The 26,916-nt window shown below is 44.8% G+C and overlaps 2 protein-coding genes across 13 annotated transcripts in view; one reads left to right on the forward strand and one right to left on the reverse strand.

Annotated features, from left to right (window-relative positions):
• Positions 1-16: 16 nt before the first annotated feature.
• EMC4 (ER membrane protein complex subunit 4) lies at positions 17-4,318 on the forward strand. The gene is made up of 6 exons (XM_083581539.1): positions 17-161; positions 1,669-1,760; positions 1,890-2,004; positions 2,181-2,334; positions 3,529-3,689; positions 4,025-4,318. Exons 2-6 carry the CDS (start codon positions 1,675-1,677, stop codon positions 4,058-4,060), a joined length of 552 nt encoding a protein of 183 aa, XP_083437665.1. The 5' UTR covers positions 17-161; positions 1,669-1,674; the 3' UTR covers positions 4,061-4,318.
• A 1,413-nt stretch (positions 4,319-5,731) lies between these two features.
• Positions 5,732-26,916, reverse strand: part of SLC12A6 (solute carrier family 12 member 6) — a 42,384-nt gene continuing 21,199 nt past the window's right edge. For 4 of the 12 annotated variants that reach the window (XM_083581374.1, XM_083581375.1, XM_083581380.1 and 1 more), the window contains 24 exons: positions 22,439-22,483; positions 19,569-19,666; positions 17,165-17,296; positions 16,308-16,454; positions 15,865-15,919; positions 15,238-15,368; positions 14,787-15,028; positions 14,233-14,447; positions 13,764-13,922; positions 13,217-13,315; positions 13,003-13,060; positions 12,077-12,251; positions 11,876-11,994; positions 11,701-11,799; positions 11,269-11,388; positions 10,656-10,760; positions 10,293-10,461; positions 9,525-9,720; positions 9,268-9,437; positions 9,044-9,175; positions 8,341-8,448; positions 8,061-8,245; positions 7,382-7,515; positions 5,732-7,249 (listed from right to left, as the gene is read on the reverse strand). In XM_083581374.1, the coding sequence (XP_083437500.1) occupies positions 7,158-7,249; positions 7,382-7,515; positions 8,061-8,245; positions 8,341-8,448; positions 9,044-9,175; positions 9,268-9,437; positions 9,525-9,720; positions 10,293-10,461; positions 10,656-10,760; positions 11,269-11,388; positions 11,701-11,799; positions 11,876-11,994; positions 12,077-12,251; positions 13,003-13,060; positions 13,217-13,315; positions 13,764-13,922; positions 14,233-14,447; positions 14,787-15,028; positions 15,238-15,368; positions 15,865-15,919; positions 16,308-16,454; positions 17,165-17,296; positions 19,569-19,666; positions 22,439-22,483 (3,185 nt within the window). In that variant the 3' untranslated portion in view covers positions 5,732-7,157. Of the gene's footprint in view, positions 7,250-7,381; positions 7,516-8,060; positions 8,261-8,340; positions 8,449-9,043; positions 9,176-9,267; positions 9,438-9,524; positions 9,721-10,292; positions 10,462-10,655; positions 10,761-11,268; positions 11,389-11,700; positions 11,800-11,875; positions 11,995-12,076; positions 12,252-13,002; positions 13,061-13,216; positions 13,316-13,763; positions 13,923-14,232; positions 14,448-14,786; positions 15,029-15,237; positions 15,369-15,864; positions 15,920-16,307; positions 16,455-17,164; positions 17,297-19,568; positions 19,667-22,438; positions 22,484-26,916 lie in introns of all 12 variants that reach the window. The other 8 variants (XM_083581369.1, XM_083581373.1, XM_083581379.1 and 5 more) reach the window with 3 other exon arrangements.

Raw genomic sequence — 26,916 nt, forward strand, 5'->3', positions numbered from 1 at the left:
TGGAGAATCGTTTTCTCTCCTAAAGGGCGATGTCATTGGGGAGAGGGGTTACCATGGTTTCCACTCTTGGTGACGTCACCGGAAACAGGAACAGGAAGCGGCCGGGGCCATAGAGGCAGCGGGGCGAGAGCGTTTCCGAAGAGGCAGCGAGGACGTCAAAGGTAGGCGATCCTATTCAGGGGCTGTTCCGAGGGCCCAGCAGGTTTTGTTGCAGGGAAGGATGATTCTGATTTGGAGGGGGTGGTATCTTTGTCCCTCCCCACTGGATCCTTCGCTTGAAGCTGCAGTTCCCCTCTTAGTGGCAACAGCAACGAGTCCAGATACTATATCGTTCCTATATCTCCCCCCTCAAAATTATTATTATTATTATTATTATTATTATTATTATTATTATTATTATTATTATTCTGGGGGGATGAGACAATGCGCATTATTACTTTGATTCTCCCTCACCTCAGTCCAAATCTCAAAGTACTGCATGTAATGCCTATTATATGCTGAAAATGAGCTCTTCTTCGTGCTTGGAGCACCCTGCCTTTAGGCCTGACACCAGGCCTCCAAGCAGGCTTGATAGTGAGCAAAAGCTGATACGTGATCAACCCAGCAAGAATGTTATTTGGAATATGTAGCAGCGGTGGCTTAGGAAAGCTTGATGGCGGAAACTGTCCTCTCCCCAAGCCTTTGATGGGGTCTGTGGGTCAAGGGAAGAGAAGGAGAAAAGAATGCAGTCATGGGATGCATGAGTTGGATTGAAAGGAGGGCCAGGCTGGCCTAAGATGTTTTGCTGCAATCAGTAAAATAATAATAATTCATAATAATAAATCTGTAAGCAGATCCTGTGTGTCGCGTCTCCAATAATCATTGCATATAATAATACAGCAGATATCAACAACAATGGGCTGTCACGACGCTCACAATAAGCTACTTCTGCCTAATGGTACTGACAACCCTGAGAAAGGAATAGGATCAGGCTTTCATAACTGTTAGGGAAGCTGAGAATGGGGGTGCTTCGAAGGTGTCAGGGGAGGCCCCATGACAGCTCAGAGACTGTAGTTTGGGAGAGCAGACTGAATGTTTTATCAGGTCAGTAGGTGGGAGACTGGGGGCATTTATCAGTTTAAAGGGCTATTTGGTAAGATTCCTATATGGATTGTGAGGGGCAAGTGATTTCAGGATGCAGAGAAATAGGTGAACGAGAAGCAGGGAAGTTTGAAGGTGGATTTGTTAGATGATCAGAAATACTATTACACAAGTGAAATGGATAGTTTTATCAGGGTGTGCAAGGTGTGTGGGATTGGGACAGAGAAGAGTGTCTTAGGCTGCTGTTGACATTTCATCCTGCATTCTATATGATGCACTTCACGTTGTTTTGGAGATAAGGAATTGAGGCTGAGACCTTGCAATTCATCCTAAACCACTCCGGGAATCTTTAGCTGACATGATCTACAAACCCAGGGTCCTCTTGGCTTCCATTTCAGTGTTAGCCCCTAACTTGAGAAATGATTGTTTTATCAGAGCTGGAGATGGGAAGGAGGCAGGGTACATTGGAGAAGCTTGTGATTTCCTGGGAGTCACTGGAAGTATGTGGAAGGGTCAAGCTGCTTAGGTCTTCAACCTCTGGTTGAGGTTCTCTTTTAGTGTCTGTCTACACCTTCTTTTCTCCCTTAGGCAGCGATGAGCATCCCTGGGGGGCTAGTTACCAACCGCGGACGGCGTTTCAAATGGGCCATTGAGTTGAGTGGTCCAGGCAGTGGGAGCAGGTATGTACTGAACTGGAGGTCTCTATATCGTCTCCCGGTGTAAGCAGTTAGCTTTATTCCAGGGGTAGCTCTGTCTCTGGCGGGTATATGAATTTAGCTCAGATGTGACCCATCCCTTTCTCTTTCCAGAGGCCGGAGTGATCGGAGCGGTGGCCAGGGAGACACCCTCTATCCCATCGGCTACTCAGACAAGCAGGTGCCAGACACAAGCGTCCAGGAAACGGATCGCATCCTAGTAGAAAAGGTAGTGCAGTGCAAGAATGGGGGGGGGGCGGGCTGGCCACTGCATCTCTTGGTTTTCTGTGCTGAGCAGAACACTGCAGCCAGATACCCTCTTCATGTGAGTTTTGAAGAAGGCCAGGTGAACGTGAATAAAGTTTGCTCTTTGATTCTACTTTCTTTTCTCTTCCACCTTTTCAGCGCTGCTGGGATATTGCTCTGGGCCCCCTGAAGCAAATCCCTATGAACTTATTTATCATGTACATGGCAGGCAACACAATCTCCATCTTCCCCACTATGATGGTCTGTATGATGGCCTGGAGGCCCATCCAAGCACTCATGTCCATCTCTGCCAGTAAGTATGTTTTTATCCCAAGCTTTCTTCATTTCTTGCCTCATGGGATTTGTCTGGGATCCCAGTTGAAAAGACTGCATTCTGGGAATTTGAGGAAAATGCAGAACAGTCCTGTACACACCAACAGAAGGGATGGTAAAACTGCTCCCAATTTGGATTGCATCAGTGTACATGAGGAATTGAAGGATTCCTCCAGTGAGGGAGGGTTCTTGCACGTGCATAGCTAGATGTAAGGGGCAAGGTATGGTGGTTTGGTGCAAGCAATGGTTACTCCCGTTTTTTCATACAATCCCCAAATGGTCATCCAGGAACAGTTGTGTGAATGAGGTATGTGTGCGTGAATTTATCCGCTAGAGATGCGCAGGGTTGCTGCAAGAATAAATGCGGTAGGAATTTATGTACAGTATATGGCTCTGCAAACCTTTAGAGGATAACAAGTAATTAGGAGAAAGTAATACAAAAATGTACAAATGTACATTTGTAGTGGTTATTTGGACATACCAGGTAAAAGGTGCAGATCTCAGGGGTTCTTGCAAATCTATTATTGAAGTTAAGCAATCATCTAGCACCAATAGAAGTGGAGAATGCTATGCACTGTGTAGTCTGTTTTAAAACGCTATACATAGGCCTGGAGAATTCATATACAGCGTTTCATCTGAAGTGTGGGTGTTCAGAAGTGGATTCTTCAGTATAAATACCTAATGCTTGATGAACCTTCTGCTCACTAACTTTCCTCAACAGTAGGAAATGCTTAACTGGGTTCATCCATTGTCGTGTGACTGAATGGTTAATGGCTAGGTATCTTTTCTGTCTCTGTGTGGATAGTTTTCTAACATGCTAACAGATGTTAACTCTGTTGTAGTTAGTACAGTGGTACCTCGGGTTGCATACGCTTCAGGTTACACACTCCGCTAACCCAGAAATAATGCTTCAGGTTAAGAACTTTGCTTCAGGATAAGAACAGAAATCGGGCTCCGGCGGCGTGGCAGCAGCAGGAGGCCCCATTAGCTAAAGTGGTGCTTCAGGTTAAGAGGAGTTTCAGGTTAAGAACGGACCTCCGGAATGAATTATTTAACCCGAGGTACCACTGTACCTTGTTTGACTAAATATTCAGAAGTGAAAACAGGCCAGCAAGCTGGGCCTGTGCTGCATGTTTGTGGTCTGCCTCTGACTTATTTTCTGCTGTCCCCACAGCCTTCAAATTACTTGAGAGTTCAAGCCAGAAGTTCCTGCAGGGCCTGGTGTACCTAATTGGCAACCTTTTAGGGTTGGCCTTGGCGGTTTACAAATGCCAATCAATGGGGCTGCTGCCAACTCATGCCTCTGATTGGCTAGCTTTTATTGAGCCACCTGAGGTGAGTATGGAGGGTCTGACATTTTGAAGAATACCTGTTTATGAATGGAGGTGATCTTCTCCCTCCCCACTCAGATGACATGTTCTAACTGCCCATGGTGTACTCTAAAAGGCTGGGGGATGGGGATGTTTTGTACCAATGTCCATGGAACAGCACTTCAGTCCCTTCTGGATTCTTATTGCTACAAAATCTCGGTGCTTAAAACTAAAGCAGTGATGGTAGGATGTTTAACATAGTCTTTGTCCCAGTGCTTGGGGGCCTTATTTTAAGGACCGTGAAGCTATGATGATGCTTGCTCAGGTTTATTGACAACACTTCCTTCTTTTTATGGCCAGCGCATGGAATTCACGGGTGGGGGTCTAGTGTTATGACCCAACCCAGTTCCAGAAACCAACTGCTGCTTTAGATGTCTGGATCGCTACTGTAGAATACTCGTCTGCCATCACTCCTAATAAGACTGCTGGGTCCTAATTACGTGGTGGTGCTATGTGGAATAGCAGATGAAGATGCAGACAGAATGTGAAAGACTGGTGTTCTCTGCCGAGGGAGGAGCAGAAGGCTTATCCTGACATGCTCTTTTCACCTTCCCCGTTGTGGTGAAAGCAGAATAAAAGTGTTATGCACATGTGTTTTAATGTTTACACAGCTTTCTTGAAAATGGGTACAGGATGCTCTACATGCTGATAAATTTAGCATTCATTTTCATGTTACATAATGTGTACATGTACTGATCATACTTTGTGATGGCACACATTCAGGTCTTTACACTCTCCATTTAGAAAAAGCAGGTGCCAGGTGAACTCTAGTGCTGGAGAGCCAAGGACAGTAGCTAGTACAGAGCTAGATGAGCTGGTATAAGGAAGGCTGCTTCCTCTGTTCCACATACCGTATTTACATGAATGTAATGTGCACTTTTTTGCCAAATTATGTCGTGAAAATGAGGGTGCGCATTAGATTCGATGGCATATTACATTCAAGTAAATACGGTGCTCCTGGCTCTTAAGATTCCAAAATAGTCTGGAAAAGGGCATGAGGCACGTGGGGTGAGAGGTGACGCTTAAGTGCCTTGAAAATATTCACAATAAGGTACTATTGTTTCATACACAGCACACAGGGGCCCCCTTCAAATATTAGTCAGATGAAAAGGTAAATTATGTAGAAAAGCCATGCCTTTGAGCACCCCACCTCTGCCTTGCCAATTGTGCATAGTTCCAGCTTCTGGAGAAAGCTATGCATGTAGAGGCCTGTGCAGAAAGGCTCCCTAACCTGACAGCAATATTGGGAGGGTCTCTGTGTTGCCAGAGGCATGGCCCTGCATCTCCTTTGTCTAGAACAGGCAGTCTCCCCGCCTCCTATGACATGAGAACTCTGGACACAACACCTGTCTTCAGGATTAAGCTCAACATCCAATCTGTTACCCGCTCCAAGCACCAGTCTAATATCTCAGCTGCTGCCTCATCCTGATGGGGGAGAGAGCTGTATGCTACCTTGAGTCCCGTCAGAGAAAAAGATGGAGTATAAATAAATATAAAACTGTATTTGTAGTAAAAGAGAGCTAGGTTTCATCTGCATGTTGATGATACTTCATTCCAGCTCTCCTGATAATGACCAACATCATATAGATGTTAAACAGCATGCAGGTGAAGATGGAACCCTGTGAGACACCACATGACACCTCCCATGGTGCTAAACAGTACCCTCCCATAACTACCATATTTTTCTGTGTATAAGACGACCCATATTTTTTGGGACCCCAAATTAAGGAAATGGGAGATTGCCCAGAGTTGTTGAGCTATTTTTTTTGGGGGGGGGGGATGCCGACAGCTGCTCTGACCGCCGCTGCCATTCACATGCATCACCTTTATTCTGGCAAATGTCATCAACCAGGTCAGCCAAGGAAGTTTCAGTGCCATAGCCAGACTGGAATGGACCCAAGTATAGGTATATATGCCAGAAGCTAATCAGTTAACAGATTCACAAAAATAGCGGGTATAGACTGAATGAATGCGACATAATGAATCATCACAACTTCAAAAAAAGAATTATATATAAAAAGTTTATTCTTTACATAATTCAGGAAGCAAAAAATCACACCCCAAAACTTGATGCTGTATGTAAACAAGGTCATTCCCCCCCCCAATAAATTAAAAGACCTCCCCCAAAATAAGAGGTGAGGTACTTAACATGAACTTCCCTTTTAAAATAAAAGTGGAGGAGAGGCTGGAGCTGAATCTGCTTTAAGGCTACCCCCAAGAGGAGTGGTCCCTGCATACTATACTTGAGCAAAGTGGTGGGAGGAGGAGGAGAATTAGACATCCGTCATTGAAATTGGGTTGGACAAAACAGCACAGCACCTTTTCCAGTGTTTGCTTCTGTAGGGGTAGGAAGGACTTATTTCCCAACACTCACAAAAAACAGCAAGTTGTGGGTCCTCGGTATAGACACAGATAGGGTCACAATAGCCTTCTCTGGCCCAAGCTTGAGGGAAGAGAAGGTCAGCCACTTGGGAGCAGGGAGGGCATGTTACAATGGTCAGGAGACATTGCTGCTCTGCTTCTCTTTCTATGGTTTAGAAAGGAGAGGCTGCTGTCTCCTTTTCCTCTCAACCTATAACAGCAACCAGACGCTACAGAGAAGGACCTGGCAAATTGGTTTAGCTTCCTTGCCCAGATAGGAGTGTGAGGACCATAGGGAAAAGAAAGTAGAACAGTTATGTATGTCCCTCCATCAATATGCCACCTGCAGCCTGGCTTAAGAGTCAACTCTTCCCCCCACACCCAGCCAACAATTAATTTGAGTTTTGGAATCCCTCAAGGGATTAGGGTATGAGATAAGTACTGTAAGAGTCAGTTCCATCTTCCTAAATGCTGTCCCTCCCCTTGATTTCAAGGGAAATAAAGCAGAAAGACTTTGGCACTGACCAGAAGAAAGTGGCACAATGGAGGCTGCATCTCCCTCCCTCTAGGTCCTCCAAGCAGCAATCATTTCTCTTCTTGATTCAACAATGAAATGTAACAGTCTCTGCAGTAGGAGGACCCTGTTGCTCCATTTTTGTCATGCCCACCAGAGGGCAGAAGCAGTAGTTAACTCTTAAGGTGGAAGCAACCTATGTTTTTGCTCTGTTTAATCCCTCCAAAGTAATACTTGCCTCACTAGTCCTACGCTTTTTAAAGGGAAGATCCAGCCATCTCCCAGCCCAATCCAGTCTAATCTCCTTTCGTGACAAGCTTATGCAGTTTCCGGCATGTACCTTTACGGAAGGCATGGGGAAATGTCAACTCTAGTCTCCAAATAGGGGAAATTGCCCCATTTGAAGAACCCCAAACTGCCACAGGGAAAAGAAAGCATAGGAGGTGTGACACTGATAGCTGCTCTCCTTGGGAGATCAAGTTGCAGGTGGTGACAGGCAGGAAGCAGATGTCAATTTGACAGAACAGAGTCTATCAGGAGGAAGCCCTCCTCGCTCCCCTAGGAGTAGATAGTGATGACCTCGCTGCCACCACCCCGCACAAGCAGCACACGTTCCAGCCCCTCTGTTAGGACCTCCAGGAATTCCATATCTGCAGTTAGAAGGCAGTCAAGGAAATAGCGCGCTCTCTCTCTCTCTCATATACACACATACCCCAGTCCTGTTGCCACCGCCAATCCCTCTTGCATCCCAGCAAAAGACAGGACCCTGAAGAAAAGGATACAGTTCTCGTCACCATCAGGATTACGTGGTGGGCCTGGCATGTTGAGCAGTACCAGCTTGGCATCGTGGGACTTGTTGACTATGACCTCATTGAGCTTCACAGCTGTGTGCATACGTCTCACGTTGGACTGGTCCCTGGGTCGTAGGAAGGAAGAGACAAATTGTCACCAAGACCAGGCATGCCTATGGATGTACACTTGCAGGAAGCTTTGGCTCAGAGATCTGGCTTCTGGAAAACTGGAGAAAGCACTAAGACACATATGGATTGGAGGAGGGAATGGATACAATATGGCAGCTGCAGCAATCTAAGAGGCCAACAGGGTCTGGACCACACTGGAGATGGGAAACAAACAGAATGGCCTTATGCTGCCAAAATAGAAGCAGTGGAAATAATGTAACATTTGATGGTATGGTTATTGAAGCAGCTGGAAATGTGAAGAAGTAGCAAGGACATTTTTCTCTTTTGACTCCTAACCCTAAAGAAAAGTGTCAAAGGTGGTCTTGCCACAGAGAAGCAGAAGTGTGACCCCAAAGCATGCTAGGATTGAACAAAAAAAAAGAATAAGATTTGTTACTATCCAAGAGGATTCAGGAAGCCATAAAATGCAGGACAGAACTTCAGGAAAGAGTTAAGTGAACAGAAATGGGCTGAAGCGTCCTGGGACTTGGCAGATTCTTACGGCCGCATGTTGAGCAGATCCTGGAAGTTCTCCAAGGTCTTGGGTTTGTGCCCTCGGGATGCCATGTACTTGTCCTTGGTCCACGTCATGTGCACCTTTTCCTGGTAAGTCTCAGTCTCTTCGTCATCATCTGAGCCAATGCTGGTCAGCCGCAGCATTGAGTTTCTGTCCTTCACCAGCTGCGCCTGTATGGGGAGCACCTAGGAAGATCAGTGAAGAAGAAACTAGGAAGTGCTAATCTTTCAGCCCTTCCCTTCCCACTTATCCCAGCCCAGTTCACCTCTCGGTCCCGCTCCGTCTTTGAGAGACGCATTTGCCGCAGCATCTGGCAGCGCTGCTCCATCATCAGCGTGCGCTCATAGGTGTAGGCAGAAATGTCGCTGTCATGCTGTTGGGAGACAAGAAAGTGTAAACTCATACACAGAGTGGGGCCAAGACGATCTGTCCTCTGGCCAGCTTTGGTACATTCAGAGTGCACAAAAATGCCCAGATTTCTTCCTAGTGCAACAAAATGGCAGAACTGGATGCATGCATTAGTCTGTGTGCCTTTCTCTAGGAATCTGCACAGTTGTAGATATGCTCTGAGCAACAGAATGTTGTGGCTTACAAAGCAAGAACTAGTAGTTTCTTTGAAAGGCAGAGAACAAATACAACAAAGATCTGAGTAGCTACGCCCTGTTACTATGGAGGGGAGGGGAGGGGAGGGGAGGGGAGAGATGACAGGAAGACAATTCACAATTTGCCTGAAGTTACAGGTGAACACTGAAAAAACAGGGGGCATCAGGGTATGATTTCTAGTAGATAGGGAAAAGCTTCTTATATCCAACATATGTCCAAGCCCTTACCTCATTTCTCTATTAACCAATCAATCTTCCAAGTCCTGCCCTTGACTATGTGACGCCTAACTTGCTGACCACAGGAAAAACAAAAACCAACTAATGCCCCAACCCCTCCTGGCTTCCTCTGCCTGTTTTGTCTCTCACCATTTCCACCACTTCTACCTCTGCCTCAATGCGGAGGTGATAGAGAAAGGTTGCTAAATCCTTCTTCATCTGGATGCTGTTATCCTCCAGCTGGGCTACAGTGAAGATGCGGATTTTGCATTTACGCCACACCTTTAAAGTGGGAAAAGAGGGTTAGCAGCCCCATCTACCGGTTTACCTTCCCCTCTGATTCATCTCCCCCAGTGATACCCCCCCGCCAGCACCTTGTGTTGCTTGAGGAGGAAAGGGAGTAACATCAGCATCCCACCATCATGAACAATCCACCAGACGTCAATGCTCCCCTCGGGGAAAGGATCTGTATTGCTAGGGAAGAAGGACACGTTCTTTGCCACAAGCAAGGCGAGGTGAGCAGCTGTAGTCACTCGGACAGTGCCTGCAGGGTAGAAAGAGAGAGTAATGCAATATGGATCCCTTGACCGAGGAAGCCCTCCCTCTCACCTCCCTATGGGAGAGGACTTACCAATGAAGGTTTTCCAAGCACGGGCATCCTCACTCTGGCGCCAGGCGTTGGGCCAGCCCATGACAACCGTGTTGTGCTTCATGCCACCCAGCCCACAGGACTGAATGAGGTGGGAGATGCCCTCTCGCACTTTGGCAGCCACCACGATTTGGCAGAAGCCTTTCACCCGCTCTGCCTCCATCAGGTGCTTGATGGTCTGAAACAAGAAACATTAAGGCTGCTGGAGGGCACTAGTATGGAGAGCACTCTGTGCCCCAACCCGGTGAATGCTTTGCCACAGTGAAATCCTGTGTTGCTGAACTCCAACTCACTTAAGTTGGTTAAGTATTTAAAAGTTTGTCCTTCAGTGTCGAAGGCATTATGGAGATGGGATATTACTGAGGAAATGGTCTCTAAAATCAATATACTGGAGGTTTCTGCAGCAGGAACTAATACGGCAATGGAGGTCAATCCTAGGTATTTCCATGTAAAGCAGGGAGAGATCCCTATCTATAACTCTGGAGAGTCACTGCTAGTCAGTGTGAATGATACTGAGCTAGAGGCAACAATGGTCTGACTAGTACAAGTCAGCTTCCTACATTTCTTGCATCTGCTGAATATTGGAAAGGAATAATCCCATTTCATTAAGCCTGAATGACCACAACTGTCCTCTTCATTTAGGATCAGGAAGTAGGGCTTCTAAGTCTGATGGCCTGACTGCCAGATCAACCCCAGTGCCTACACCTCCTATTTGACCTATGAAATCCAGTGAGTAGCAGTGGGCTTCACCTGCTCGGCAGCCAGTGCATCACTGTAACACTCCAGGAAGTTGCCCACCATGACGGAGCCCACGATGGTGAGGCCCTTTCCAGCTTTCAGCTGAGAGGCAAAGGTGAGCAGGCGCGGATGCTTCACGTGCTGATCCTCATCCAGCTTTAGCAGCACCAGCAGTTGTGGCCTAAGAAAGAAAAGAAAGTCCAAAATGCACATACAAGGAGCAAAGTAGCAGGTGGGTTCAGGCTGCCACCCAGAAGAGCGTATTTGTGTGCACGTTTGGAGCACTCCACAGCACATGCACACAAATACACAAGGTCTCTGCATGTGGCACACACAACCCATGGCAAAACGAAGAAGCATCAAGTCTCTTCCTACCTCCAGTTCTTGGTGTGGGGTGGCCCCTCCTCAAGACGCAGCAGGGCGAAGCGGGCTGCGCTGAGGGACAGGCCACGGATGCCATCGCCCCACTCCTTCTCGGCCCTGGGGGATGCAGAAAATGTTCAGCCAAATGAGCTCAAGGAGAGCCAAGTCACTCAGTGCCCCTCCTTTCCATAAGCATTGGCAGAGGGGGAAATGCGGCCAAGGCAATCATGCAGGAGGCAGGAGGACAAGGCTGCATCACAAAAGAGGTCAGGTGTGGTGACTTCCAACCTCAACATTCAAAGAAAGGGATCATGATTCCAAGCCTTCATGCCCTCTGACCTGCATTTCTCACAAAAAGAAAACAAAAATCCTGCAACTGAAGGTAAAAGGCCCCAAAACTTCTGGCTGCAATCGTCTATTTCCTGAGCCTGAGCCTCAGAAACCCACAACTGAACCTTCACCCTCACGATCTCAGCAAAAGTTCCAAAAAGGAAATGATTCCGCTCTCACCCAACTGGAGACTGAGTGAGTGAGTGTGGTTGCAAGGAATTCCCCCGGCTGTGGAGTAAGAGGCTGGATAAAGAGGGCTAGAATGCTAGAGCTCTGGAAGGTTACAGACACTCACCCATGGTACTCAATGTATTTGTAGATCATTCCAGCTATCACCATGGCAACAATTGCATAATACCAGGAGGAGATGAACATGAGTGCCACACAGATGCTCATGCCCATGAAGGAGAGTGCCCTACAAGAAGAGAAAGGGGGAAGGGAGGAAAGCATGCAGACTATTGTTTATTTCGTTTGCTGTTTAAAATGTGAGCCCAGAGTCTCAGGGTGCTGGATTCCATTCAAGAGAACCTTTTGTACTTGTCAGCAGACATACCAAATACACAGGCCAGGAGTCCAGCCCCAATTCCCTCATTTTATGCTAAACCCATTTTGTACAACAGGACACAGAACTCAGGAGTCTGAATTTGCACCCTCTCTCCCCCCTCTGTTTGTAGAACTCGCCAATGTCCTTCCTCCTCCGACTCACTAGGTAGTGTGGCCCTCTTACCAGTGATAGTACCGGAAGCGGGGTCTCCAGTTGGGGCTGCGTAGCAGAGTTTGTAATGCGCAGGCTAGGTTGACAAAGAGATAACACATCAGGAAGAACCTAGGGGAGAACAGAAAATAGTCTCAGCTGTGTACAATTCCTAGAGACTCTAACCCATGATAAATATGGCACTTACATGGAAAGGATGGGTGCTACCATATCCAAAGAGGCAATGAGGATCCCCAGTTCTGCAATGCCTGCTGTCAGAAGCAAGGCCCACGTGGGTTCTCCATTGGCTTTTCCATGGCCAAATACCTAGAGTGAATAAGGAAACAGATTACTTGGGACAAACCAAGGTTTTTTCAGCAGCAAGTCAATAAGCGGTTGTCACTCTTACCCGCAGGAAGGGTATAATGTTGTCCTTGGCTATGGCTTGTAGCAGTCTGGGTGCGCCGGTGAGGCTCTGCAGCCCAGCTCCACACGTGGAGAAGAACGAACCAATGACAATGACCCAAGGGGAGGGCCAGGACAGGGTCCCGACCACCAGATTCCCTTTCACTGTATCACCAAACCTATCCAATAGAAGCAAAAGTGAGGCCATTAGGTATCTGTCTAAGGGCTAATAGTGAGAAGTACAAAGATCCAGCAGAAACAAATGGTCCAGCACACAGAGAAATCAGAAGATGCAGGATTAGATCCAAACTAGGCTAGTTGCATTTGTTCCATTGGTTTCAAAAGGAATAGATGCAACTAACTTAACAGTACAATCCTATGAGTTTAGTCAGTACAATGTGACTTGCTCCCAGGAAAGCAGATATAGGATTCCAGCCTTAGTTTTCTCTTCAGCTTCCTTTCTGTGGGTTGGATCCAGGCTAACAGCATGTATCCAGCATGGCTGAGAAATGAGTGGGCCAGAAATATGTGCCAAAGGGTTGAGACTCTGCCCCTAAAAAGGGCCCCACATTTTTAGTCACAATGACGCATCTAGTCCAGCATCCTGTTCTCACATTGGCCAACCAGATGCCTGTGAGAAACCCACAAGCAGGATTCAAGCACAAGAGCACTCTCCCATTCTGTGGCTTTCATCAACTGGTATTCAAAAGCACTAATGCCTACAGCTGTGGAGGCAAAGCACAGCCATAATAGCTAGTAGCCGTTAACAGCTCTCTCCTCTATGAATTTGTCTAATTTGCTTTTAAAGCCATCCAGGTTGGTAGCCATAACTGCCTTTTAAGAACACAGCTTAAAATTTGAATCCAAAATAGAAATTTCACGTCTGATTTATATCTGAGAACTGTGGCACTAGGGAAAGTTACTACTTACTTATCTCTGAGCACGACACCTTCCACACATGCCCCAAACAGCACTACATTGCTAAGATCTGATGTGTCAAATGGTCAAGGAGCAGTAAGATGTTCTTGCAAGACAGCAAAGGATGCAAAAGGGCAGCCATCCTTCCCACACAGGCACCAAATCCCTCCATCCCACCCTTATCCATCCCTTGTTTATTTGACCCTACATTTGCCAGGAAGGATACACACAAAGGAGGTGGTGAGAATAGCCAGGATGGTACCAATGGGGATAGATTTCTGGGCATCCTTTAGGTCTCCAGAACGATTTGATCCAGCCATGATTCCTGTGAAGACAAAAAAAAAAAAAAAAAAAAAAAAAAGATTTTCTGAGGGCAAGAAAACAAAATTCTGTGACCAAAGGAGGTACTGCTAAGAAACTATACTGAACCTTTGAATAATTTTTGCATATGATCTATTACCCTGATGTAAAAGAAAAAAAATAGTTGATCTTATGCTGGGCAATATGAAGAAAGACGATATTGCATCAAACGGGGCCATTAGAGGGGAACAGCAGCAACAAAGCTGCATCCAGCCCAGCTCACAGCTGGGGCAATATTAAGTCCTTACTCCTAGGCTGAAAGAGGGTGCTTTGCTGAAAACTGCAAGAGTCCACAGAAAGACCTGTGTTTTAAGTACAAGCATCCCAGATTCAAAGCTGGCTATCTACACTTCTGGAACGGTTTGCCTCTGGAGACACCTCTGAACAATACATAGCAACAACGTAGCTCTTACCAGTGACTGAAGGGAAAAAGATGCCCACAAGCAGCGTAAAGGAAGTGGTGATGTCAGCCAGCACATACTGCTGATTCAGGCTTCCCCACACATCAGCTGAATGCAATGATGGTTTCTCAATTATTTCGCCTTTCACCAAGTAGCTGCTCCAAAGATTCTCTGCAATTATCAATACCATTATTATTACCACCAGAACCACCACGATTATTGCTGTCATCATCATCTCACCCTTCCTCCAGTGGTCTACAAACTACTTCTTGCTATCCTATGAGATAGGTTAGGCTAAGAGGTGGTGACTGTCCCAAGGACACCCAGTTGCTATTTATGGCCACTACACAACACAGGCCCTGAATTAGGGAGGGAAGGGAAATAGCTGTTTATCTAGACAGTGTGTAGGACACCTCTTGGATTGTCCCAACATGAGGAAAACCAAGTGTACTGTTGACAGGGAAGGAAAGGTATCTCTCACCTGTGATAATGCCACTGGCCAGCCCTGGGATACCCTGGATAACGGTGACGTTGTTGTGCTGAAAATAATCATCACAGGAGGCATTGTGGTGCTTGGTAGCATTGCAGAAAAACTCCCAGAGGACAGTGTGCTGGGTGATGTTGTCACGCTCCACCGTCTTGGCACAGTCATTAATGTGGTGCCGGGAGAGAGAGCGGTTCCCCAGCATGCACACGCTGAATGGAGAGGAGACACAAAAAGATGAACAAACCTGTTAGGCTATAAAGAGGCCAAGGCATGCACAAACAAATTTGAGAGTCCCAACCCTTAAGTTGCCCAAGGGCATGGGAAACTGAAGTTATCTAACTATGGAGAGATGGTTGCAGTCTTGTAAAAAAAACTGTGACCAAAGATCCCTAACCCTTCACCAGACAACTCTATGCACATTCACAAAACTACATATTCCAACAACTTCTCGTAGGATCTGCGACATCCCAGACTGATTAAAAGAGAAGTCACAATGAATCATATCCAAGTATCACAATTAATCATATCCAAGTATGCTGATAACCTACGGGAAGTCGGGAGGTGCAAAAGAGGACTTGATGGCCCCAGCATAGATGGCCAGGATTGAGACGATGACACAGGCAAGGAAGAGAGAGGCGAACTTATTCACGTAGCGTACACCCACGAACACCACCAGCACCATAATCACTAGAAAGGCTGAGCCATACACCCGCATGTTGTTGAGCATGGCTGCTGGCTCCTTCAAGGGATCCTCACTATGGAAGATGGCTGCCTCAGGGGCAATGTACATCTGAGAGAGGGAAGAAAGAGACACATGTCACTTTTAGAAAGGTCAGCAGATAGGGGGGAAAAACATGGATTTTGCAAGATTAGCAGAAGTGCTCACTCCGCTCAAGGCTGTCAGGCTGCTTGGAAGTGGCCACAGCTGTGTGGAATAGCACCTGTTTCACAACTATGGAGCACTGCATCTCGTTAATTTTAGGGGAGCAGAACACTTACCAGGAAGATTTCAATGGCTCCCAAAATGTACATTGCAGCAGCAAAGGTGGTGCCCAGATAAAAGCAGAGTCCAACAGCTCCTCCAAACTCAGGCCCCAAAGCTCGTGAGATCATGAAGTATGAACCCCCAGCTGTGAAGAGGAAATAAAGCAGTGGGTAGGAGGTCAAGAGACTTTGCAGATAGGGAAAACGGTTATCATTTGCACTTCCTACACATCCTAAACATCCGCTTGTAGAGGAACTTTTTATTTCTAGAATTTTGTCAGGACAGCACCCAAATGAAATTAAACAAACCAACAGGTTATGATCAACTGAGTTAGCCAGTGAGTAGCACAAAACAAAGCAGTGGATCTCAATGGATTTATGTGGATCTCAAATACTGTAAGAAGGCATTGTGTTTTTATGACAAGATGAATGTCATCTGACATAGATAGCATTGGTATCTGGTGAACAAGTTTAAGGAAAGAATTCCACCATTTGGGCACCACCTCAGAAAAGCACCTTTCCCAAGTAGTTACTTGGTTAAGTTCTGATGGTGAGAGCACTCAGGGCTGCTTTTGAAGATGAATGTATTTGGTGGGCAGGGAAGTGTGGGAGAAGACAGCTCTTTAGATATTAAGTACTCACCAGGCACAACTCCATTGGTTGCAATGGCACTCATGGAGATGGCTGTTAGCAGAGTCTGAGGAGGAGAAAAGACCACAGGAGGATTTAGAAGAAAAACACAGAATCTTAAAGGGCTTTCATTCATTAGGTTGTGCAATTATACTCTTGTTAGATAGGACAATAGGCAATTTCCCATAAGATACAACTACAGCTAAAGAAAATCTGACAAGTTGTGGAAATAAAATCTATCACAGGCCTCATGACGCAGCTGGATGCATGTGGGAAGAAGGGTAATCTTATGACTTTTACATTAGGATCTCAGCTGTGGCCTGCTAAAGTCACAAAGTGTGATTTAGCCCCCATCTCCATGCTGTGGTCCAGACTGCTCACTCCAATCTTCTTCTCTAAGCCATTAAAACCCCTAAACCAGGACATGATTCAGACAGTAGGAGAGAGGAACTCACACAGCAACAGCAGATGAGGACAATGGCAAAGGCTTGCAACACGCCAGCTGTACCCACCACCCAGGTGAGCCGTAAGAAGAGAATCACCCCGAAGATGTTCTGCAGGCAAGGCAGATAGACTCCCATGAATGTGCCCATCTGTGGAGACTGGAAGGAAAAGGACAAGCTCTCAAAACCAAACCTACTCCACTTTGCTGCCCCTACCTTGCTCTTCATCCTTTGCATACGTGATTTCCTTTGCATACCTGCGACTTCTCTGCTACTCGGCCTTCAGATAACTTTCTCTTTGACAACCCCACCCCTTTGTTTGAATTCCCAGACAAACCCAGCCCCCAAGTGCAGAGCAGGTAACAGCACTAAACTGCACATATAGTAAGTCATATTAAAAATCAATTGCAAATAGGCAACACATAAAAACTAAAGCCCTGCTCACAGGACTAGGGAAAAATCCTGGGTACCTGGTTACTCAGATACCTCAGAGCTTAATTTGGTGGCTTAGGAATCTGAACATTTTGCATAACTCTGAGTAGGGCTTTTAATTGATCTGATGTATTTATTTTTAACTGGCTCCTACAAATTTCAAACAAATGTCAAGAAATCAAAAATATTTTTTGAGGTTTACCTCATGCTGCCTTAAGACCAGCGGCTAAAATCCATGTCAAACAAAAAGGTGTTTTAAACTTCAAGAAGCAGTTTTTTGTTCTGGAAAGTCTCCAGGAAAGGGAAGCCCCATAGTTGTAGGGCAGCCATGGCGAAAGCATCAGCTCCTTTCAGTTTTGGACATCAACTCATTCACTACCTTCAAATGCTTACCACCTCTAACTGCCTACGTATCTCACTATCACCAAGCTCCTTACCTTGATAGCTTTTTTCTTGCCTGGAGGGACATTCTCAGCCTCCTCATGTTCACGGGCTCCCTGCATCAAGTTGGTGTAATTGGCCATGCGGTTGAGCAGGGAGGACACCTTGGGCCGGGTGTCCATCTCCTCCTGCAAAGTGGAAAGAATGGCAGTAGACATTAAAACTTAATACGAAAAATCTCCTAAGGCAAAAAACCACTAGTCGTTAGCATGGTTATAGTAATTTGGGAATGAAGACATAGGAAAGCAGAATGTGACAGAAATGGGTTGGGTACAAGCAGGCTGGTGTAACCTTGGCATTAAAAAAACCTCCACAACTTATACACCAAAAATTCTGAATTCTGCAATCTGTATATTACATTTTGCTAAATTAGGCAAATTTGCAATCTTTGATCAATTTGCACCTCATTCCTCTGCCACAGGGGTGGGACAACTTTCTCCCCACACCCTGTGGGCCCACCTTGACAAGTAAGCAGGGCCACCCTTGTCGATCTTCTGACATTGTGATGCTGTGGGGTTGTTAGCTATTTTTCTGATTTATGTAGAGTGATACAGAGGTTTCACCCTCAAAGCCCTAGGGATGAAGTAGACTCCACACACAATACTCTGAAGATGACCCTTAACTGGCAGGATGGCCACTATTACAAGTTACTATACATATATACTGAGTTGGATGCATTGTATTTCACTCTCTTGAACCCATGAGAGGCTTTTCTTGCTTCTAAAACTCATTTGAAGCAGTGCAGAAATTATAGCTTGTCTGTCCTTACCAATTCCTCCAACAGTATGTTGTTGGAGTCTCCACACTCAGCAAAGCAACCAACCTCCAACTCCCACCCCTCCTATCACTACCGAAGACACATACAGGCTCACTTTTAAAGGGAGTTAACCAATTAACAAAGCAATGATTCAGCGTTTCTGTGACCTTAATTGGAGTCACAAGATTTTGCAGCTGTTACATTACATTACAGTAGACCCTCGGGTTACGTTACTCTCGAGTAACGTAAACTTCGGGTTGCGAAAGTGGCAAACCTGTAAGTATTTTTCCAGGTTTCACCACTTGCGCATGCACAGAAGTGCCACCTCTGGATACGGATTTTTCAGGGTTTGTATCCAGAGGGTCCACTGTATATTGGTTTTCTTTTCCCCAGCACAATTAATTTTTTTGTAAAACACATCTTCTAACAAATACAGTAAAAATACTAACAAGGCCATCCTATCCACCCGTCAAAATCAGCTTGGGGTTGGTGGGGAGGGGGATTTGATTTGCCAGTGCATTCAGTCCAGTAGGACTCAATACTCTGCTTACCAGCTGATGAGTAAAGGGTTGTATCCTGCTCTCTGCAGGGGCCTGCTTTGCCAGCTCATTCCCCACAGGGGTGGGGTAAGAAGTCTGCATTGCCAGTGCATTCACTGCAGTAAAGCGAAGCAGCCTCCATCAGGATTGAACCTCATCACCCAGTAATGTCAGCTGATTGGCAAGTAGGTGCAGCTTGGGGAAAAAGATCTGATGGGCCAAATTGGGCCCTCTGTGGGTGAAGATTGGCCCATGGACCAGAGCACAGGTTGGACTGCACCTCCCATCAGCCCTGATCACTAGCTAGCTGACTGGAGCTGATGGGAGTTGTAGTCCAGAAAAATCTGGTGGGCTGCAGGTTGTTCACCCCTGGGCCAGAGATTTCTCACCCCTGCCCTGCCTATACATTTCCAAGTCCATCGCTGCAGCTATGAGAGTTAAAAAATAACCTTTAAGAAATAAAAAAGAGACGTAAGATTTCCAAGATGCAGTTTCCCATGTCGCAGTTCCCAATCCTTTGCAACTTTTTCTGTGTTTTTGCGAAATTAAAAACAACAACCATGCATAGCCTTGGGAAACAGAGCAGACATAATAGTAGCTATCATGAAAGGCTATAAGGAAGGATTTAAACCAGTGTTCGAAACTCCCATTGTTCTAGGTGCATTTTGCAATAGGGAATTTCATTAGCGCAGGCAGTTTCTGAGCTCTAGGCACAGCACTGTGCCTAAGATTTCAGATTAAAATTGCTGAGTGGAAGGAAAAGAGGACCTTTTTCTGCCTCCCCACTTCCAGCTACTCTCTGGAAACTGGAGCAGAGACCCTCTTAAGAATTATTAGGGGAGTGGGCAGGGGAAGGACTAGACCATATGAAAAATGAACATAATATTTTAGCTGCAGTTTATTCATTTTTAGCTTTGTATTATTGTTATTGAAAAATTGTGCCTAGACATTCCATTGTTGTGCCCATAACCTAGGTTTAAAGTGCCATTTAGCTCCTAGCTTTCATATCTGTTTCTAACTCCGATTAATACATATATGGACACATATAGTGGAAGGAAGGAAGGCAAAAGGCAGGAAGAACTAACCCACCAACAATGATCTCACCTCAAAAAGTGCCAAATTCTTGTCAAAGAATTCATCGCCATCTTCGTAGTTGATATTGTTGAGATAGGCATTATGAGGATCCTTCTTGTGACCAGGATCTGCAACAAGAGAGAGATCAAATGGAAGGAAAGGAGTAGTCCAGCAAAGAGTTAGTGCTGTGCATACATTTAGATTATTGGAGCTCTATCTGGGCAGTGGGAAAAGAGAAACACCCTATATCAAGGCGGTCCATCACTGCCTTTTTGGTGGCCTACACCCAGCCACAGCCCTTGTGTTGCCTTCAGAAAGCAGGTAAGAAAGGTGGTGGGCTTTGGGAAGGGATGAGTGAAGGTTCAAGGACCCTGACAGGACTTTGTGTCCCCTTTCCAAAGCCCAGCGCCTCACTTAGTGGGCCTTGGGAAGGTAGCATGCACAAGGCAGTATGCGGCTTACTGGTTCCCTGTCAAAGTACTCTTGCAGTCCACTTGGTATGAGACGTTGCTCCCCCCTCCTTACCCTAGATCTTTTCAGATCATGAGCTGCTCAGTTGCTGACACTAATTTTTACCACAGGGCATTTACTATTGTCCCCATATGAGTGGGGTCTGTGGTGAGCAGCAGGCAAGGGGTTTAGGGGAGAAATACGCTACACAGAGATAAGGAATCTGAGGCTAGAAAGATCATCTGGGTAATACTGCTGTCAAGCTTTCACTTCTCCTTGCCTTATACCATTGCCAAGACAGAAGGGATAGGCAAGGGAGTCCATGCAGCTTTGGAGGTTCTTTTTCCCCCTGGTATTTGGAAGGGCAGACAGACAGGCAAGCAGCCAAGTTTAGCAAACTTACATGCATGGTTGTCCTACAGCCTCATATGGAGGAAAAGTTCCCTCAAATGCAATAGTTTGAATTCACCAGTAAGGAAAAGGCTAACAAGCACCACGGCAATGGCAATTTGCATATTTAAATTGCATGTACTTGAAAGCTGTTTGCCTGTAATTTTCAAGAACAGGGTGTTTTCCAAATTAAAGAGGGGCATGTTGTACTCCTCCTGTAAGGTTCTTATAAGGGCTTCAGGTGTGAAAAGCTGCACTCAGTCGTTGAATGAAGGTTAAAAATCACAGCAGTTTTAAATGCTAACAAAGTCTGTGTACACATCATGTATCTAAAGCACATTTAAAGCCACCCTCCACCCTGAATCCTGGGAACTATAGGTTACCACTCATAGAGCTACAAGTCTCAGCATCCTTAAAACCTATGGCTCTGATAATTTTTGTGTGTGTGTGGAAGGTGCTTTACATGTATGTTGTACACGTAGCCTAAGCTGAGCTGCCTCTTTATTTGTTTACAGTCCTTTTTGAAATTTTACCATACTTTCCAAACTTTATGTGCAACTATGAAGCTAAAAACTATACCAACTGTCTCAATGTTTGAGAATAAGGAATTCCAATCTCTACTTGTACCCTGCTTTACTAGCTGCCTTCATTTCTCTCCTACCCCATCAGATCCATATATCCAGAAACAGAACCGCAGAGACCTGGTGCCCATTCTCTAAACCATCAGCATATGCTAGCCCCTGAACTCTAAATCTATCTGTGCCACATGAGAAAACATCCCTCCCTCCCCTCCAGCTCCATCTCACAGAATGCAGATATGTAAGTGAATACTCTAGGGCTGGGTGCTCTTCAAAAAATTAGTAAATCATAGAGACAGGCTTGTCCGCAAGCAAGGAACCACAACATTTATTACTGGGGCCTACCCAACAACCCTGAGGCATGGAATCTTGGCATCTGGCTGTGCTGGATTAACACCCCACCCTGTTTCCCTCAACTTTCAGAACAAAGCAGATAATAAAGCTCAGGAGATGTTTCATCCAGTTCTGGCTACAGGAGTGAGAAAGCACTCATACAAATCATGGCAACAGGCCACCTGTGTATGGGAAAAGGCAAATGAAATTAATGGAAATTATTTTTGGGGTTTTCTTTAAAAAAAGATGCAGAATCCATTATTCAAATCAAGTGTGAGGCTTCTCTGAATTTTTATTATTAGATAGCATCCTCAGTGTATAGGAACAAGGAGTTCCTGAGTACTTCAGCAGCTTACCCCTGCTTACTATGTCTCCAGGGTACCTTAAATGCACTAACTATGACATACCAGAGATAACAATCCTGCTACTACTTATGCAATCGGCTATTCCAAGTCAAGAATCCTTGATCTTTACAAAGATCATTGGCTGTCTTTAAACCATCAAGGATCACTTCCTCAAATGTATAAAATACAGCAGTGAGTTCAAAGGTTGTTATTCTGGAACAATCAAGTAAAGCAGATCCCTGTTAGGACAACACTTCTTAGTGTTAGATGTGATACAGGTCTGAATTCAATGTCACCTCGATCTTCAAACAAGAGCACTGTAAACAGAGAGATGGCTACCATCCCTTGGTGAAAAGAATTTAGGCTGAAATTAAATGCTATAAAAATCTAGTTTGAACAAGAGCATTCCAGGAAGGTTTTTGCCTAAAGCAGTTTTTCAACAGCCTACAAAAATTACCAGCAAGTCTGTACTTGCTAGCAATTTATGGCTTTTAAACAATAACTTCTGTGAAGTGCCCTATTCATCTGGATAATACTTGCCACAGGCAACCAGTAGAGTGGCTATCTACAGGTCTGCCCTAGAGCACACACACAGGGACATTTGTGCCTTCAACATAAGATGGTTATACCATATACCATTTTCTTTACTAGTCATTCTTTCTCACACATGCATTCACACAGAGAACTTATTTTTCACCTGTCCCCTAGCAATGGGGCACATACACCTTTGTCTAACAATGGGCAACACTGATAGACACAGGAGACATATATACTGCACACACACGAAAGTCCTGTAATACTGTACCTAAGAGCTGATACTGTTCCCCTGTGACGGAAGTTTGACTCACATCTGAAAAATCAAACAGAAAACGGGAAAGAAAATGAATAGCAAAATAAAGGGAGAATGAGGGAATAAAGTGATGGGCTAAAATTTCTCTCTCCCACTTCCCCAAGATTCAAAAATGGCTTTCTTCCCCCGCAATCACAATCAGCAACAAAAATGGTAAGGAGTAAAAAAATAATAGTATTAAGCTGTGATTTCAAAACAAGAATAGCTGCAACGGGGTGGGGGAAGGAAATGTAGAATATTCATAAGCCTTTCAAGTAGCATAGAAAGGATTTATCTCCTTTCCCTCCCACACACCATTGAAAACATTCTGTAACTCAAAGGGGAGAGGAGGGCTTTTTCCCCACCAGGCTTTGTTCAGGCTTTATGGTAACGGACAACTGGGGAAAGGGAGTAATTTTTTGTGTTGAGAAGGGAAGCCAGCAAAATCAACAGGACAGAATCATATCAATATCTCCCCCCACCCTCTACCACTATTAAAATATGTTGATTCAGTCTCTGTGAATGAGCTTTGTTTCATGTGCATAGTGGTTGTCACTTGTGGTCACTAGCTAGCATCCTCTCCTCTCCCCAGGACAGAGTGGTTTTCTATAGCTTATGACTTGGCTGGCCTGCTGGAGTGATAAGATTGTAGGGGTGGGGAGTAGTGTGGCCGGAACTCTGGGGTCCTTCAATGTTGTGAAAATGGTGGTGGGAAAGATCAACAGCACTCTTATTACAGTTTAGACATGCAAGATGGGTGTTGACTTCTCCCCAATATCTTCTCCACCTCGGAATTTGATTACTGTTGACTGGGCTATGGGGGAATCTCTACCCACCCTCTCTACCCACTGGAGAGCCAGTGTGGTGTAGTGGTTAAGAGCGGTAGTCTCGTAATCTGGGGAACCAGGTTCGCGTCTCCGCTCCTCCACATGCAGCTGCTGGGTGACCTTGGGCCAGCCACACTTCTTTGAAGTCTCTCAGCCCCACTCACCTCACAGAGTGTTTGTTGTGGGGGAGGAAGGGAAAGGAGAATGTTAGCCGCTTTGAGACTCCTTAAAGGGAGTGAAAGGCGGGATATTAAATCCAAACTCCTCTTCTTCTTCTTTTTTATTTAGATAAACATCATTCTATGTATATTTGTCCTTACCTGACACAATAAATAATGCAGGAGACTAATTCCCTACTTTTGGTTTTATTTTTGAAAGTCTTCCCTTAAATTAAATAAACAAATAAAACAAAATAATAAATAAAATTAATTCCCTTTAGGGAATGCCACACTGTCTCCCTTCTTTATCGATCGGCCTGACTCTGTGACAAATTGAGCCTCAAATTCTCTCGAGAAGTTTATTGTAATAAAAATGCAAACACAGAAGGCAAAGGTTTGGTAATATACAGGTGTAGCGGTGTCAAACCCATTTAACAATGAATTTTTGAGGAAAAAAATCACAACAACCTGATTTGCTTGAATCATTTCATTTTCCTACCTTAAAAATGGATTGTGACAACGAAGGGAAGGAGACTAGAGACAGCACAGTGCGTTTTAGGGTAGGAATAGGGTTTCCATCTTCAAAAAGTATATGAAAAATCGGGAAGGGGTTAAAATTGACTTGAATCCTAAAGGAAAACCCAGCAATTCAATTTAGGGGATAGTTGCAGTGGTTTTGCACCAATCCATTCACACATTCTGTGTACTTGCAAACAGCAGCACAAAACCATTCATAAAGTAATTTGAAGGGACTCCCAACCTGCTCTCCCAAGGAGGACACAGGCCCATTCACTTTTGTAATTTTTTATGTTTCAATAAGTTTTGTTAATACAAGTGTGCTGCTGCAGCTTATATTGTTTATTATTTTGATATTTTATATTGCTTACTGTTTATGCATGTTTACACCTTATGCCTTGTGGGTGGGCCTGGTATTGGAAAAAAGGTGCAAAAATAATAACAAGACAAGGTATGGTAGAAGCAACTATTTATTTTTAAAAGAGGAGAAAGGGGTGGGGAGGCAGTTACATGTTTTCTTCAAAATGTAAAGACATGTACAAGGTCCACATGAATAGAGCTCCAAATGGTGCCTTTGTCTGGGGCAACAGCATGCAGTGAGGAACAGGGGGATGCAAGGCCATGGTTCTAGCTGGAGGCCAGCAAATTCAGTGAAGTGCATCACACCTATCAAGGCCTGCAAAGTCAACATGTGGGGGATGCCAGAGTAGACAGCAGATCATTCAGAACAGACAGATGGAAGCAAAGTCGGTTGATGAGGGATCAAACACAAATTATGTGTTTCTGTTCAACAACCTATCTTTGCTCTTGTCAGCCACCCCAGTCTTGGCAATTTCCCCAGTCCTGTTGGCACCACTCAACCTCCAGCAGCAGAAGCATCCTTTGTTTGTTGAGTCTGCACTCAGTGCCCTACACAGAAGGCATTGTTTCTGTTCATTGTCTGGATAAAGGGATTCAAACTGCCTGGGATAAATAGAGATTATATGGAGAATCCTGGGATTTGGACATTTCCGACCAGGAAGGATGTGTGTACATAGTCTAGGTCTGACTAGAGGTGCACTTCTGTTTTTTTCCATCTTGATAGCAGCACAATAATAAGCAAATCCTTTTGAGACTCTGGTATTTTGGAGGGTCAGAAAAAGGGTTTGAGCTTAGGATTGTCATGCTGAGGGCATGCGATTGCATTACTCAGCCTGGGAGGTCTAATGTTAAGAGGCTTGTTTCTGCCCTTCATATTCCATTCCAAGGTTAACCTTAGCCCCTAAAATAGCTATCCATAGTAGTTTTTAACTTCCAGGTTTCAAAAAGCCCTGCCCTTCAATTCTGACTCATTTTACCAAGAGGTGAAAGACACCATTAAAATGCTTTAAGGTGTGCCACAAAAAGGGAGTTTCTCAAAGCAAGCTTTTGTGTGGAATGACAACCTTAATCTGTGCAAACGGCAAAAATTATGGATCCAAGGGCTGATAGTTATTCAGAACCACTACATCCAAAATAAAAAAGTGATTTGAAGAGTATACATTTTCTCCCTCTCTGTGCACGTGGTGAAAGGAGGTCTTTATGATTCTTATTTTATTTAGAGGGACAGAACAATGTTATTTGCCCAAGGTCAAAGAGGTGCTCTCTCTGCCAGCTCAACATCAGTTTGACATAGAACACGTTTTCAAAATCCCAATGAAAAGGCAAAGGATGTGGGCTCCCTCAAATATAGTAATTGTCAAGTTTGTGCGTGTTCAAGATACAGATGAGCTCTTGAGCAAATTCTGCCAAAAATCAATGGAAGCCCCAGTGAAGAGGGAACAGAAGAATATATCTTTCTTTCTGGACTTTTCCAAGGATGTGATTTAAGCGCGCTCTAAATTTGTTAACGCAAAAGCCCTTCCTAGGACAAAGAATGTGAAATACTACATTCAGTTCCCGGCAAAGTTTTGTATTTCATATTCAGGTCAAACTCACGAAGCTTTGAATTACTCCCTTAACTAACTAATAAGAGGATACACTGTTGAAGATATTGTTTTGCTAGTATGGGCATTCCGCCAGTAGATTGGAGTACAAACAGTCAGCAGTGAAAATCAACAAGAGAATGTTCTATATCAGGTATAGGCAAACTCGGCCCTCCAGATGTTTTGAGACTACAATTCCCATCATCCCTGACCACTGGTCCTGTTAGCTAGGGATGATGGGAGTTGTAGTCCCAAAACATCTGGAGGGCCGAGTTTGCCTATGCCTGTTCTGTATCTAGTTTATTGACTAGTGAAGCAGCAAAAGTCACCACCGCTTTTGAATAAAATATTAACAAGTCAGAGTCAAGCTGATAAGAAAGGAGGAGGAGGAGGAAACTGAGCTCAGCCCACTCCGGAAGTCATTCTTTTTCTTTTCCCATTTGGATTATTTTTTCTGTTTTTATTTTCAAAACTAGTTAAATTGGATAATCTGTTTTTTGTTTTCGTTATGTAACACTAATGTGGTAGGGGATTTTTCTCTGTCTCTCCTTATTTTTGTTCTGTTTTTTGTCTTCACTTTTTTATTCTTTCTTTTTTCTCTCTCCTTTCAACAACAATAATAATGAAATTGCTTGGTTATGGCTATTATTATGTATACAAAGCCAAATTATATAGAAAGATGTGTGTAAGGTATATTTGAGGTGTACGAATAGCAGGCCAAGTAGGAGGCTAAGTAGGCAGTGAAAACAGCACACCTAGGATGACTCTCTTGTGTCCGTTTAGCAGCTGCTACAACCTACTATGAGCTCTTGGAATAAGCTGGCATATAAAGAAAAGTCTCTTCCCCAATGTGAAGGACTGCCCACCTACACTTCCCTCCCTCCTGTGGAAATGCAGGATCAGGTCCTTGGTCAGCAGAGATTGCCGGTGGAGAACAGTTGGGAACTAAGCCAGATAGAGAACAGATGGGAAAGGTGCAGCTGTTGGCAGGATGGTTCAGAGTTCCCACT

This window comes from Podarcis filfolensis, assembly GCF_964270895.1.
Source record: "Podarcis filfolensis genome assembly, chromosome: 13".
Classification (NCBI taxonomy): Eukaryota; Metazoa; Chordata; class Lepidosauria; order Squamata; family Lacertidae; genus Podarcis; species Podarcis filfolensis.